A 14,005-nucleotide genomic window follows, 5' to 3' on the forward strand; every position below is an offset into this window, starting at 1 on the left:
AGACAGGAATATAAATAGAGGAGTGCCTAAATAGAAATATAAGTAATAAAAAGTAACAATAAAAATGTAGCCTCACAGAGCAATTGTTTTTTTCTACTACCAGGGGCAGTGACGCCCCATTTAAAATAGTTGGAAAGAGTCAAAAGAGAATAATTCAAAATAAAAATGAAGACCAATTAAAAAGTTCCTAAGACTAGGCCATTTTCTAACATACTAAAAGTTAACTTGAATGTGAACCACTGCTTTAAGCTTCTTTACGTTTTCTCTGCTATCCTTTTGGGTCCTACAAATAGCAGACCTTAACAATGATAATCCTCTCTCTTTATGCACACAGCAAGTAACAAGCAAACCTCCTGGCTTTTTATATTCTTTTTATAATAATACCCTGTGCTGTGTATGGAGATGCTCCGTAGGCATATAGGTACGAGTGCTGATGTGGAAACTTATTGCATTAGTGCCGATCAGTCAGTGCTGTAGCCTGTTTGTGTGCTAGGATGCATCAGGGAGATCTGCTGTGGGTAGTGTTGCTAGGAAGAAGTCAGTTGTCTGCCATCATTGTTCCTACCTCCTGCTGCCCCCTCCTTTCCCATCTCTTCCAGCTATCTGCCTGCCTGCCCCCCTCTCTCTCTCACTCTCTCCAATGCACTGCTCTCTTCTCATCTTATACCCTCTAGATTCCCGTGCCATGTTCCTTTTCTATGTTCTCCCCTGGCACATATGGTACTGAGCCTGACTCCCAGTCCGTTAAATCACCTCTTGTGTCTCTGACTTGCTCCACCTCTTTACTCCTCACTCTCCTCCTCTCTGTACCTCTCCCATCCTCCTGTCTCTCTCCATCCCTTTCCCTGCCCCTTGCCTCCTGTCTCTCTTCTCCCCTCCCCAGTTCTGCCCTTCTCCCCCTCCTTATTTCCTCCTCTCTCTCCTGGCTCCCTTGCAGTCCTGGATCTGGATGTCATGAGTGCAGTGTGATTTGGGGAATATGTGGGGGGAGACACACCAATGGTCCAGCAGAACAGGATGGCCAGGACCCCGTCCAGCTCCACACAGGAGATCCAGATGGATGTGTTAGAGGGGCACAGCCTACAGGTGAGACATATACATGGGGGGGGGGTGCATACATTGATGGCTGGCTATGCTAATACACAGAGAGATTATTATTATATTTGTGATAATTGAAAGATCAGGCTATATGTATCTGTATAATAAAACAGTCCAATATAGATAGATAGATAGATAGATAGATAGACACACACAGGACCTGTATAGGTTGAGAACATAGACACAAATGGAGGCGCGAGGGAGAAAGCTGCAGGTTAACTGTGACACAGAGACAGACTTGCAGTGAAAGGGAGACAGTCACAAAGGATAGTGAGAGTGTCGAGAGGCACAGCTGCATGGAAAAGAAAGACAGAGAGAGCTATAGGGGAATAAGATGGGAAATAGAAGGCTAGATGGGCAGGAAGCGGCAGGGGCAAATGCAAAAGGAAACAGCTGGTTGGGAGCAGGGAAACACAGCCCGGGGTGCAAGTTACTAATATGTAGCCTTTATGTCTAGCAATCACTGTGCCTCGGGTCTGCCCATTCCATCTTCCCAGTCATGGATACAGGGGGTATCTGCTGGATATTCCTATTGTTTCCTCCACACTTAAACTAAGTACCACATAGAAATGGCAGAAATCTCTATGAGGTTATTTAAGTTAATGGTGTGTAACACAGGGGCATTGCTAATGGTTCAGGGCCACCTCTATACCACACCCAAACATCTATGTCCACAAAGACTTTTAATTCTACCTCTTCACCCAGGTAATTCTATGCCTGCACAGACTGTCACTTCATATCACCCTGTGTTTTGCTTCTGAGGAGAAAAAAGATTTATTTCTCTGGGGTTAGGGGTCCCCTCAGTGCCCCATGACCGGGTTACAGCCCCTGTAGCTGCGCCCCTCATGTAGAGGGAAATAAGGAATTATAAGGGGAACAATTGTTACAGGGAGGGATTACACGGTGCAGTAAGATGTGTATGTACCTGACGTAGGAAATTGCTTTGTGGGTCAGAAGGGTAAAGTTATAGGACGTATAATAATAGAAAACATATGTTGACTGTTCTATTCTCCTTTATGCCTCCCTTTTCTTTTTTCTGTTCCCCCCATTCCTAACCCCTCCCTTCACTTCTTTATTTCCCAGGCCAAATATGCCAAGAGGAAAAGTCGTTTTAAGCGTTCAGATGGCAGCACCAGCTCTGATACCACCTCCAACAGCTTTGTGAGGCAGGTGAGAGTCATGCTCAGTGCTGTTCTGTGCTACAGGCCTGGCGTGTGTGTGTGTGTGAGGAAGAGCACACAGGCCTCGTTAGGCCCCGGTCCTGGTTACCGTGGCAACCAGAGCCAGGGAAGAGATGCTCCTACGTCAGGAAATGGAAATGACAAACGCTAATTAACTGCCTGCAAGGGAGGGAGATTGGAGAGTGCAAAGAATGAGAGAGAAGATAGATAAAAGGGGGGGGGGGTTGAGGCAAGAAAGAGGAGAGTGAATACAAGTTGGAAAAAAAACAAAGACGGTGTTACAGCTTCTTCCATGTATATTTATAGCACATACATGACATGATATACACGTATGTCAGGCTGCTCTATATGACTGTGCTGGTGCCTTACTGAATGGTATTGTATGTGTTCAGACCTGGACTGTGATTCAAAATAGGCCCTGGCATTTCAAGTACACTGAGGCCGAAACAGCCCCCCAGCAGCCCAATAAATAGTGACTGTCTGTGGCATCTTACAGCAGCCCCTCTGGCATTTGCCTGAACCCACAGATTGCCAGTCTGGGCCTGTATGTGTTAGGGTAACTTCTGTAATGAGTGCCAGCAGCCCAAGCCTTAAGGGAAAAAATGATACCAGACACAGGCATGTGTACATATGGAAGTATATTTATTATTTTATACATGGGTTGTCACACCTGCTGCTTGCACACCAAATATTTTACGGTGTAGTAGTGTGTTTGTGTGAGAGAGCAAAATGTTGTACTGTATGTATATCTTATTTTGTGGGCACAGGGGTAGGTTACCATTACTGCTGATTTTCCATATATCACTGTGTAAGGTTTTGTACCCAGGAAGTTGTACAGTGTACATATGTCATGGTGTAGAAGTGTGTTTCATAACAAGGTTATACTTCCAGTCGGATATTCTGTGCTTATCAAATAGTTGGGTGCAAGCCCGGACTGGGAGTTAAACAGGCCCTGGCATTTCAGGTACAATGAGGCTCAAACAGCCCCCCAGCAGCCCAATAAATAGTGACTGTCTATGGCATCTTACAGCAGCCTCTCTGGCATTTGCCAGAACCCACAGTCTGGGCCTGGTTGTGAGTACATTGTATAGAGGATATCACTGCCATTGACTGGATGTGGGTGCATGGTGCACAATTTTGCTACTGCTGCTGTTTGTGATATATGTGTAGTCTAATAGTGAGTAGGAGAGACTGTCACCAATGTGTTTGGGCTATACATACTACATAGGGCAGGAAGGTGCTATGTGCTGCTTCTATTGTTGCAGCAATATGTGACTTGGGGGCAGTGTTGATGAGTGTGTGTATGGACGGATGGGGTGTCTTTAGTGGTGATGGGGCCCATGGAAAAACAGAGTCCCCAGGCTTTGCAGAGCCTCTGCAGTCAGACTAATTGCACCCCCAGATAGAGCTCTAGATAATTCTGCTGCTGGTTGACATGTGTGGATATTATGGTGTATGTGGCAGAGTGGCAGAGTGGCAGAAGGTTGAACAAAAATAACTTCTCTTGCCGAGTGAAATAATGGTGCTTCTATGTCTGACAACTGCTGAATCCAAATGTAACTGGTTGGTCAGGAAATCTGCAATGTAAACTGTATAGGGCTGCTGTGTGAGGGAAGTGGTACAGCAGCCCAGAATGGCAGCACCCACTCACAATTGACAACACGGTGTCATGATGGTGAAAATGATCCAGTCCTGGATTTTTCTCAGCCAAAATTCCTAATCCCACTAAATAGTAACATAAAATAAGGTCTCAAAAGTTAGTATGGTTATCATGCAGCTGCAGGTATATGTTGCCGATATTGCATGGTTCCATAAGGTGTGTGCATAGAGGTGACAGCTATCCCCGCTGCTAGTGTTACCTTGTTAATACATCATGATTTCCATGTAGAGCACTACTATTGATTGTGTTATCATATACAATGGTGTAGAAGTGTGTTGGTGGAAGGAAGGTTGCTGTGGGGTGGGGGAGAGGTGATCACTGCTTCTAGTTGGGCTGTGTACATACATCAAGGTTTTGTGGTGGGGGAGGGGGGTAGTAGTCACAGCTGGTAGAATGTATTCATATATCATGGTGCACTAGTGTGTGTGTGGGGGTTAGAAGGCTGTCACACAGTCCCAGCTGTTGTGTGTGTAGTGTGTGTGGGGGGGTCTGCCATTGCTTCCGCTTCTGTACATATGCTATGTGGGGTATACATATATATAATGGTGTTTGGGTGTGTATGATAGGTAGTTTGTGTTTTGTGAGTTTGTGAAATGTGAGGAGTTGGTTACTTCTTGATTGGACTGCACACATATATCCTGGTCTGGTATGTGGCTTTGTTTGTTTCACCCAGGCCCAGACTGGCAATCTGTGGGTTCTGGCAAATGCCAGAGGGGCTGCTGTAAGATGCCATAGGCAGTCACTATTTATTGGGCTGGGGGGGCTGTTTGTGCCTCTGGGTACTGGGAATGCCAGGGGGGCTGTAAGGTGCCACAGACAGTCACTATTTATTGGGCTGCTGGGGGGCTGTTTGGGCCTCTGGGTACTGGGAATGCCAGGGGGGCTGTAAGGTGCCACAGGCAGTCACTATTTATTGGGCTGGGGGGCTGTTTGGGCCTCTGGGTACTGGGAATGCCAGGGCCTATTTTGTATCCCAGTCCAGAACTGATAATTCTCCACTATGAAGGAGGGAAGGATAGATACAGGCCCGGACTGGCAATCTGTGGGTTCTGGCAAATGCCAGAGGGGCTGCTGTAAGATGCCATAGACAGTCACTATTTATTGGGCTGGGGGGGGGCTGTTTGTGCCTCTGGGTACTGGGAATGCCAGGGGGGCTGTAAGGTGCCATAGGCAATCACTATTTATTGGGCTGCTGAGGGGCCAGAGAGGCAGCCCCTTTGCCAGAACCCACAGCTTGCCAGTCCCGGCCTGTCAGGACACATCATGCTACAAGTGCAGATCTGTAGCTGATACTAATAAGTTGCTATACATTTATGCCCATGGCACACCAGATGTTTGGTCTGCCATATCTAACCCAGAAGATAAACCTGTCACCACTCCGGCTACCAGCATTGAAGTGAATGGCAATCACCTGTCATCAACGTTTGAGGGACTTTGGGCTGATATCAGTGACAGGTTTTTGCAATTTAAGTGTTTTCTCTGGCACTTCTGCAGCAGTGCAAATACTCCAGCAGAGTGTCCCATGGGTTTAGGGCCAAATCTACCATATAGTCACCTTGGGCCTGTGCCTTGGCAGTAGCTTTAGGGAGGCAGTAGCTTTGTTGCGAGGCGACTAATTTCCGCATATGTCACCTCCCTTACGGCTCTGGCACACGGGGAGATTAGTCGCCCGCGAAAAGGGAAGTTTCCTCCCAAGGCAACTTCCGCGGTTTCATTGAAATCTCAGCGCCATGTATGCCATCCCACCGGCGATTTACATTTTCGCCGGTGGGGTGGCAATTCGGGGAGATTAGTCACTCGCGAAAAGGGAGATTTGTCACGGGCCAGAGCCCTTAGGGTGAAGACACACTGAGCTACTAGTAGCAGCTATTTTTTGACAGCTACTAAACTCCAGAAATACCCTGCCATAGACATAGACATGGCAGGATATTTTCTGGCGTTTAGTATCTGTGACAAGTAGCTACTAGTAGCAGCTACTTGTCACAGCTACTAAAATAGACAATGCTGATGATTTACTGATAATTGTCTCTATGTGTGTTTTAGCAGAGGCAACTCTCACTATTGTCAATGGCATTTATGTTCTGGCATTTAGTAGCCGTGAAAAGTAGCTGCTACAAGTAGCCCCATGTGTCTTCGCCCCAAGAGGTTACGTACTGAAATCCACTTTGTGTGCCTGCACCCGTTGCGATGCAATGGCCTCCAGGTGTAAGCACATCCATTAGATTTTCGAAGCGTAGGGGCAAATTCTCGGATTGCATTTATCCATGTGGCAGGAGCCATAGAGGCCCAGAAACCAATTACAGAAAGATCCCTTATCCAGAAACCCCAGGTCCTGAGCATTCTAGATAATAGGTCCCATAACTGTACTATTCATTTAGTCTATGAGATCTTATATCAGGAAATCTGATATCCATAAATACCAGTATATCCAGCTGCTACTTAGACTACTTGAGAATTGTAGTTCAAGCAGTAGGGTCCATTCTCTTGTTTACTGCCAGTTTTAGTCATTCCCCAGCATGGCATGCCTGATCCCTTGTATTTGAGTATATTAGATCCCCTTTCCTGAGCCTTTCTTTGTTATTTTTCCCCTTAACATGCCCTTTAATTAAACAGAGGCATATGTAGCTTACAGTAAGCAATGGATTTTTTCAATATGTCTACATTTATATGTATGAGTAATGGCTACCATCTTTCCTGCCATAGCAGAGGTATTCTCAATACTCATTAAAAGAGCAATGTATTTATAACCACTACTGCAGTTTATGGAGCACTTCTCAGCTGAAGCCAGTATTATATTGGCTTCTCACATATCTGCATACATGTAAATATATGTAAATAATGCTCTGTATGCACATTTAACTTATGGCCCCTGTCTCTACTGCCTAGGCTGACTGAGATACAATGTTTCTCAAACTTAATTAAATAGGTAGCTTTTGGCAGAGAGCCCAGAAATCTTAACACGCTACACCTGCACTTAGATACAATTGTAACTAATAAGCTAAACAGGTCTTGTGGGGGAACGGAGACTGGCAGCTTAAAGGGTAATTTTACCCTTTTTAGCAAAACTTTAATAACACATAAAATGACCCCAAAACGCCCAGCAATGTATTCAAACTTTACATAACCTGCCTAATTTAGTAAAATAGGAGTGGGATTTAGGGGGTGTGGTCCCAAAACGGGCGTGGTTAAAACATTTTTACTGCTTCCCCAAGTCCCCAGAAGGAAACATGTTATATGCCAGTGCCCTGATTCTTAACCTTTGGGCCCCAGATGTTATAGGACTCCCAGCGAGGTTGCCAAATGATATGCCCACCTAAGGTGGGCGATATTGGGCTACTTCAAGGCCCTTGGGCCAAATGATCAAATCAAAACGGCAGCTATATGGGCCATCAATGAGCCAATGCAGTCCCCGATCCAATGGGAAAATCAAACCTGCCCCATTGACATCTGGCCAATGGTCGGGTAGGCCCATCAGGGGTGCCCATACATGGGCAGATAAGCTGCTAAATCAGTTTGAGGGACCCAAATTGGCAGCTGAAATCTGCCCGTGTAAGGCCACCTTAAGCCAGGGAGAACTCAGGACAGTAGGAGCAGAGGTTATCATTAAATTATGTATTTATTCTTTGGGGAATTATGCACCCCCCCCCCCATTTGCACCCTAGGCACATTCCTCTTCTGCCTACCCCTAGTTCCAGCTCCACCCATTGAACAGTTAAGTATATCAGCCGGCTTGCAACATTATTTCAGAGAGATTGCTAAGAGTGTAAACAGCCAAACAAATATTGCTTTCAAAGGCAATTACACTTATAAACAACTTTAAAACCACTGAAAATAGTTTTTTCTCTGGATGACCTATGGAATTAGAGGTGGCATTTAACTGTACCAGTGTTAATAAAGGGGTGATTTATGTTAAAGAACTACTATATGCCATAGCCCTAGACTGGGGAAGGGGCACGGGTGTGTGGAATCTGTCTCTTACTCCAGGCAGTAAATGTAGATTGCAAGCTCTATGGAGATGTACACACTAGTGATAATTATAATTAACAGTGAGAACAAAGATAACAATAAATAATATATTGATATTTTCAGCTCTGGTTAACACCAATTAATTATCACTGCCTTCTCTGTGCTCCTCCCTGTTGATTAAGCTCCGGAGAAGAATGCTAAAATGTCTACTTGTGTAGCCATATTCTTTCTATAATTCTTGTTCTCCCATCATTTCTTTACCTCTTCCACATCTAGAGCACACATGCCCCCTTTCCTACTGAGTTGGTGCAGTGCTCTAGTAATCCTGTGCCTTTATATATGTGGTGCGTGCTGCCCAGCGCTGAGCTTAGACTTCTCTGCATTGTCTGCTTCCAACAGGGGAAATGGTTTTGATAAGTAAACACATCCTCTAAGCCTCCATTTCTTTGTATGAAACCACATCCGAACAGCTGTACTCGGATAAAGGTCAAGATATTTCCATTTTCATTACTAAATTATTGCTAAATTGATTTTTAAAATGAGGAACGATGTTGATGTCTCTGATGTGTCTGGGTCTGATTTAGACTGAGGAGACATATTCATTATGCTGCAAAAAGTTTGTATACTGGGGGGGAGCCAGAGGGTAGTTTGGATGATAGTCTTCATAAGCAGAGAATAACAAAGTTTTAGGAAGGTTCAGGCACCACCATATATACTGTAAATGCATAGTTATAAGCTGTCCTATAGGAAGTTGAGCTATGGAAGCCTCTCAAACAAAAAATCAATCTCCTCCCCTGCTGATAATGATGGGTTAGTACAGGGATCCCCAACCTTTTATACCTGTGAGCCACATTCAAATGGAAAAAGTGTTGGGGAGCAGCACAAGCATGGAAAACGTTCCTGGGGGTGCAAATAAGAGCTATAATTGGCTATTTGGTAGCCCCTATGTGGACTTGCAGCCTATAGAAGGCTCTGTTTGACTTTACACTGGGTTTTATGCAATCAACACTTGCCTCTAAGCCAGGAATTCAAAAATAAGCCCCTGCTTTGAGGCCACTGGGAGCAACATCCAAGGGGTTGGGGAGCAACATGTTGCCCCTGAGCCACTGGTTGGGGATCACTGGACCGTTAGTAGATAGTGAGTGGTCTCAATACTGATGTTGTTAAGTTAGAGGGATGTGGACTGGGGGAAATAAACTACTTACTTGGCATTTTAGTATGGATACTACGTAACATTACAGGGAGGTGAATTTTGTGGATACTGACTGTGTATTAGGAAGATACTGGGGGTAAGGGGAGGTGAGTGGTATAGATACTAAGGCTGGTGGATAATTATTATTGGAAGGTGAGTGGTATGGATACTGACAGTATTAGGAATATATAAGTGGTATGATATAGGGCAGTGCAGGGGCATAACTACAGAGGAAGCAGATCCTGTGGTTGCAGAGGTGGCCAGGAGTGTAGAGGGTCCAGTAAGACCCCAATTAAAGAGCAATTTCAAATACATTTTGGCAGAATAGTATGTGGTATGGGTACTGTAGGTTGAGCAGTATTACTAGAAGGTGAGGGTGAGAATTGTTAGAATAACAATTGTTAGAATTGTTAAATGATAATAAGCCATTGGGGTAAGTGGTATAGATGATGACAAAAGCCTAGAAGTCGTTGATATGTAGTGAAGATACTAAAATTGGTGTGTTAGGCAGAGGATAACGGTCACGGGGCTCTGGTGAGCATAATGTATCTGGTATGTTACTAAGGGGTTAAATAATATAACACAAGAAAAGGAAATCCACAATAAACACCCAAGTGAAGCAAACAAAAATGAATTCCGAAGACATTTGCAAAACAGAAATTCTGTCCCAGAAGGCACGAAACACATAAGCTTTCTGTTTTGAAATACATTTTTGTTTGCTTTACTTGAGTCTGTATTGTGGATTTCTTTAGAGATTCTTCAGCCTGGATCCTCCAAATCCCACAATTCCTTGCACATGTCATGTATATAATTAAAGCATCGCAGTGCAATGCATTGTGGGTTATGTCGTTTCGCCATGCTGTCTGTAGTCCGTCCACCCCTTTCAGCTAGATTTCAGCATATAAAAATGGCATTTATTTATTCTTTTTGAAGGAACAAATTACAGTGATAGGGATATTAGGGGTTTCTGTGTTTTGTGGGGCTCCGAAGCCAGAGTTCCCCTTTAATTATACAGCATATTATTTCTGCTCTGCTGTGATTGGTCCATAAGGCACAGTGCAAGCAATGTACCAGTGATGTCTGCCATATTACTCAGTGCCTGCGCCTTGGGTGTGTAAGACAAGAGTGACCACCCTGATGCTGGTGAATTTGGAGGCTTTAGGTTTCGGTGTGTTATGTGTCCCAATTCCTGTGAGTCAGAAAGGGAGAGGTTCATGACCTGATGTCTATATAAAATGAAGGGATGAGGGTTATGTGTTCCCAGTGTGTACTGTCTATCACTCTAGCACCCTCCCCATGCTCCCAGTTCAGCCATGTCCCTTTCCAGCCCCTATGTTAGCCCCTCACTCATGTTTGTGTCCCTTCCTATCCCTCAAATATAGCTAAATATACCCTCCCAGGTTGCAAAGGCTGCAGGATTCCTGTAACCTGAGCCTTACGCTCCACAGAGACCTCTCCGAGGAGGGGAGCAGAATGTCTGCTCCAGAGCCTCTGACTGAGGCTGCCTCCATCCCGAAGCCCCCACCCAGAGTCCAGCGACTTGTCTTGGTAAGACCTGCCTGACCCCTTCCCTTTGCTCCACTGTTTCTATATTTCAGCCTTTTCTCTTTATTTTGCTATGTAGTGCTTTCCTTGTACTAAGTCCCTTTCCCTTCTCTATCCATGCCTGTTCTCAGTCCCAGAGGGAGGTCTTACTGTTGTGATTCCTTGTGTTTCTAGTTACTTGTTGGGTTATATTTAGAGTTTCCCTTTTTATTCCTGCTCTGTGCAATCAGCAGCGTGTGTGGGAATGGAGGATAGTGCGGGGTAATCACAGGCTGGCTTCACATCTATTAAATAATACAAGGAGAAGCGGCGGGATACCAGCATAGCCACTCACAGCAGTTTATAGGTAGGACCCACAAAACTGAATAGTTGTGCAGCTGGTACCGATTCCAGGGCTGTCACAGAACAGAAATCTGCCTCCTTAATCCAATGCGCCCAGAATAACACGTTTAGCTGAGTCGTAGGTAGCAGATATATTACATGTGAAAACCAGATCTGTGTCAGGAGAAAGCATTTTGCCCCTGAGGATGAGCTGGGGGGGGGGGGGTAATCCCTCTTGGTAAAGTTATTAAGGGGGCAATTTTTAGCTTCAGTTCTTACCTGTGTTGTGTTTGAGAAGAAATACCGTCAATTTCTATATATATATCCATGTATATAATTATAGTTTCCTAGGTTATTTATGTACGTGTGTGTTATTGTGTTCTGCGTGGTTGTGCTGTTATACTGTTCTGATTTCTGTAGTTAGTATATATATATATATATATATATATATATATATGTGCTGCTTTGCCATGCAATAATACTAGACTGTCTTCGTATGAAAATTGTGTGGTTTTTAGGACGTGTAAAGTTATACTGAACACAACTCTCCTTTCACACGTCCGCAACATGTAAAACTAATTACAGCTAAACAGGGGGCCGCAAATATGGTGCTTACAACAACCCCAGAAGACTAAATGGAGCTCACTCGGTTGTATATGGTTGTGTGCTATGTAATGTGTTCCCTTTGTCCTGTGTTTAATTGTGCCATTGCGGAAGTACATGGTTTACACTCAGGACACTCTGCATTCACCATTATCAACATATATAGGACATTAGGATATTCTGTGAATTAAGCTACCAAGCAATACCCTCCCCTTTTAGCATATATACAGTGAATAAAGTACCCCCAGTTGTAAAATATAGGGATGTTATAAGTCACCAAGGAGTTCCATGACCATATAAAAGTACGAGGCCGAAGGCAATTGCATTTATAAAGGTCATGGAACTTCATGGCGACTTCTAATATGCTTATAGTTTACAATGGGGGGGTACATTATTTATTATACAGGTATTGATCCCAACTAAGATATAGTTACCCCTTATTGGGGGCAGAACAGCCCTATTGGGTTTATTTCATGGTTAAATGATTCCCTTTTCTCTGTAATAATAAAACAGTACCTGTACTTGATCCCAACTAAGATATAATTACCCCTTATTGGGGGCAGAACAGCCCTATTGGGTTTATTTAATGGTTAAATGATTCCCTTTTCTCTGTAATAATAAAACAGTACCTGTACTTGATCCCAACTAAGATATAATTACCCCTTATTGGGGGCAGAACAGCCCTATTGGGTTTATTTCATGGTTAAATGATTCCCTTTTCTCTGTAATAATAAAACAGTACCTGTACTTGATCCCAACTAAGATATAATTACCCCTTATTGGGGGCAGAACAGCCCTATTGGGTTTATTTCATGGTTAAATGATTCCCTTTTCTCTGTAATAATAAAACAGTACCTGTACTTGATCCCAACTAAGATATAATTACCCCTTATTGGGGGCAGAACAGCCCTATTGGGTTTATTTCATGGTTAAATGATTCCCTTTTCACTGTAATAATAAAACAGTACCTGTACTTGATCCCAACTAAGATATAATTGCCCCTTATTGGGGGCAGAACAGTCCTATTGGGTTTATTTCATGTTTAAATTATTCCCTTTTTTCTGTAATAATAAAACAGTACCTGTACTTGATCCCAACTAAGATATAATTACCCCTTATTGGGGGCAGAACAGTCCTATTGAGTTTATTTCATGTTTAAATTATTCCCTTTTTTCTGTAATAATAAAACAGTACCTGTACTTGATCCCAACTAAGATATAGTTACCCCTTATTGGGGGCAGAACAGCCCTATTGGGTTTATTTAATGGTTAAATGATTCCCTTTTCTCTGTAATAATAAAACAGTACCTGTACTTGATCCCAACTAAGATATAATTACCCCTTATTGGGGGCAGAACAGCCCTATTGGGTTTATTTCATGGTTAAATGATTCCCTTTTCTCTGTAATAATAAAACAGTACCTGTACTTGATCCCAACTAAGATATAATTACCCCTTATTGGGGGCAGAACAGCCCTATTGGGTTTATTTCATGGTTAAATGATTCCCTTTTCTCTGTAATAATAAAACAGTACCTGTACTTGATCCCAACTAAGATATAAATACCCCTTATTGGGGGCAGAACAGCCCTATTGGGTTTATTTCATGGTTAAATGATTCCCTTTTCACTGTAATAATAAAACAGTACCTGTACTTGATCCCAACTAAGATATAATTGCCCCTTATTGGGGGCAGAACAGTCCTATTGGGTTTATTTCATGTTTAAATTATTCCCTTTTTTCTGTAATAATAAAACAGTACCTGTACTTGATCCCAACTAAGATATAATTACTCCTTATTGGGGGCAAAACAATCCTATTAGGTTTATTTAATGGTTAAATGATTCCCTTTTCTCTGTAATAATAAAACAGTACCTGTACTTGATCCCAACTAAGATATAATTACCCCTTATTGGGGGCAGAACAGCCCTATTGGGTTTATTTAATGGTTAAATGATTCCCTTTTCTCTGTAATAATAAAACAGTACCTGTACTTGATCCCAACTAAGATATAATTACCCCTTATTGGGGGCAGAACAGCCCTATTGGGTTTATTTAATGGTTAAATGATTCCCTTTTCTCTGTAATAATAAAACAGTACCTGTACTTGATCCCAACTAAGATATAATTACCCCTTATTGGGGGCAAAACAATCCTATTGGGTTTATTCAATGTTTAAATGATTTTTTAGTAGCCTTTAGGTATGGAGATCAACGGAAAGATTTCTTATCCAGAAACCCACAGGTCCGAGTATAATAGGCCCAATACCTGTAATACACAATTTGCATTCATGTGACAGCAATTACATTACTGAGCACTGATTGCTTTATAAGGAAATAAAGTACAAGATATTCATTCTTGTGTATTATATATATTTATGTACACAATGTACAACAGACCCCCCCCATTTTACATTCACCAGGGGCCAACATCAAAACAGTG

At 43.1% G+C, this 14,005-nt stretch overlaps 1 protein-coding gene across 1 annotated transcript in view; it reads left to right on the forward strand.

Annotated features, from left to right (window-relative positions):
- The first annotated feature begins 965 nt into the window (after nucleotides 1–965).
- Nucleotides 966–14,005, forward strand: part of cacnb1 (calcium channel, voltage-dependent, beta 1 subunit) — a 37,221-nt gene continuing 24,181 nt past the window's right edge. Inside the window, 2 exon segments of the mRNA NM_001127958.1 lie at nucleotides 966–1,086; nucleotides 2,182–2,268. Of these exon segments, the coding sequence (NP_001121430.1) occupies nucleotides 1,000–1,086; nucleotides 2,182–2,268 (174 nt within the window). The 5' untranslated portion in view covers nucleotides 966–999.

The sequence above is a fragment of the Xenopus tropicalis genome, chromosome 10 (assembly GCF_000004195.4).
Source record: "Xenopus tropicalis strain Nigerian chromosome 10, UCB_Xtro_10.0, whole genome shotgun sequence".
Lineage (NCBI taxonomy): Eukaryota > Metazoa > Chordata > Amphibia > Anura > Pipidae > Xenopus > Xenopus tropicalis.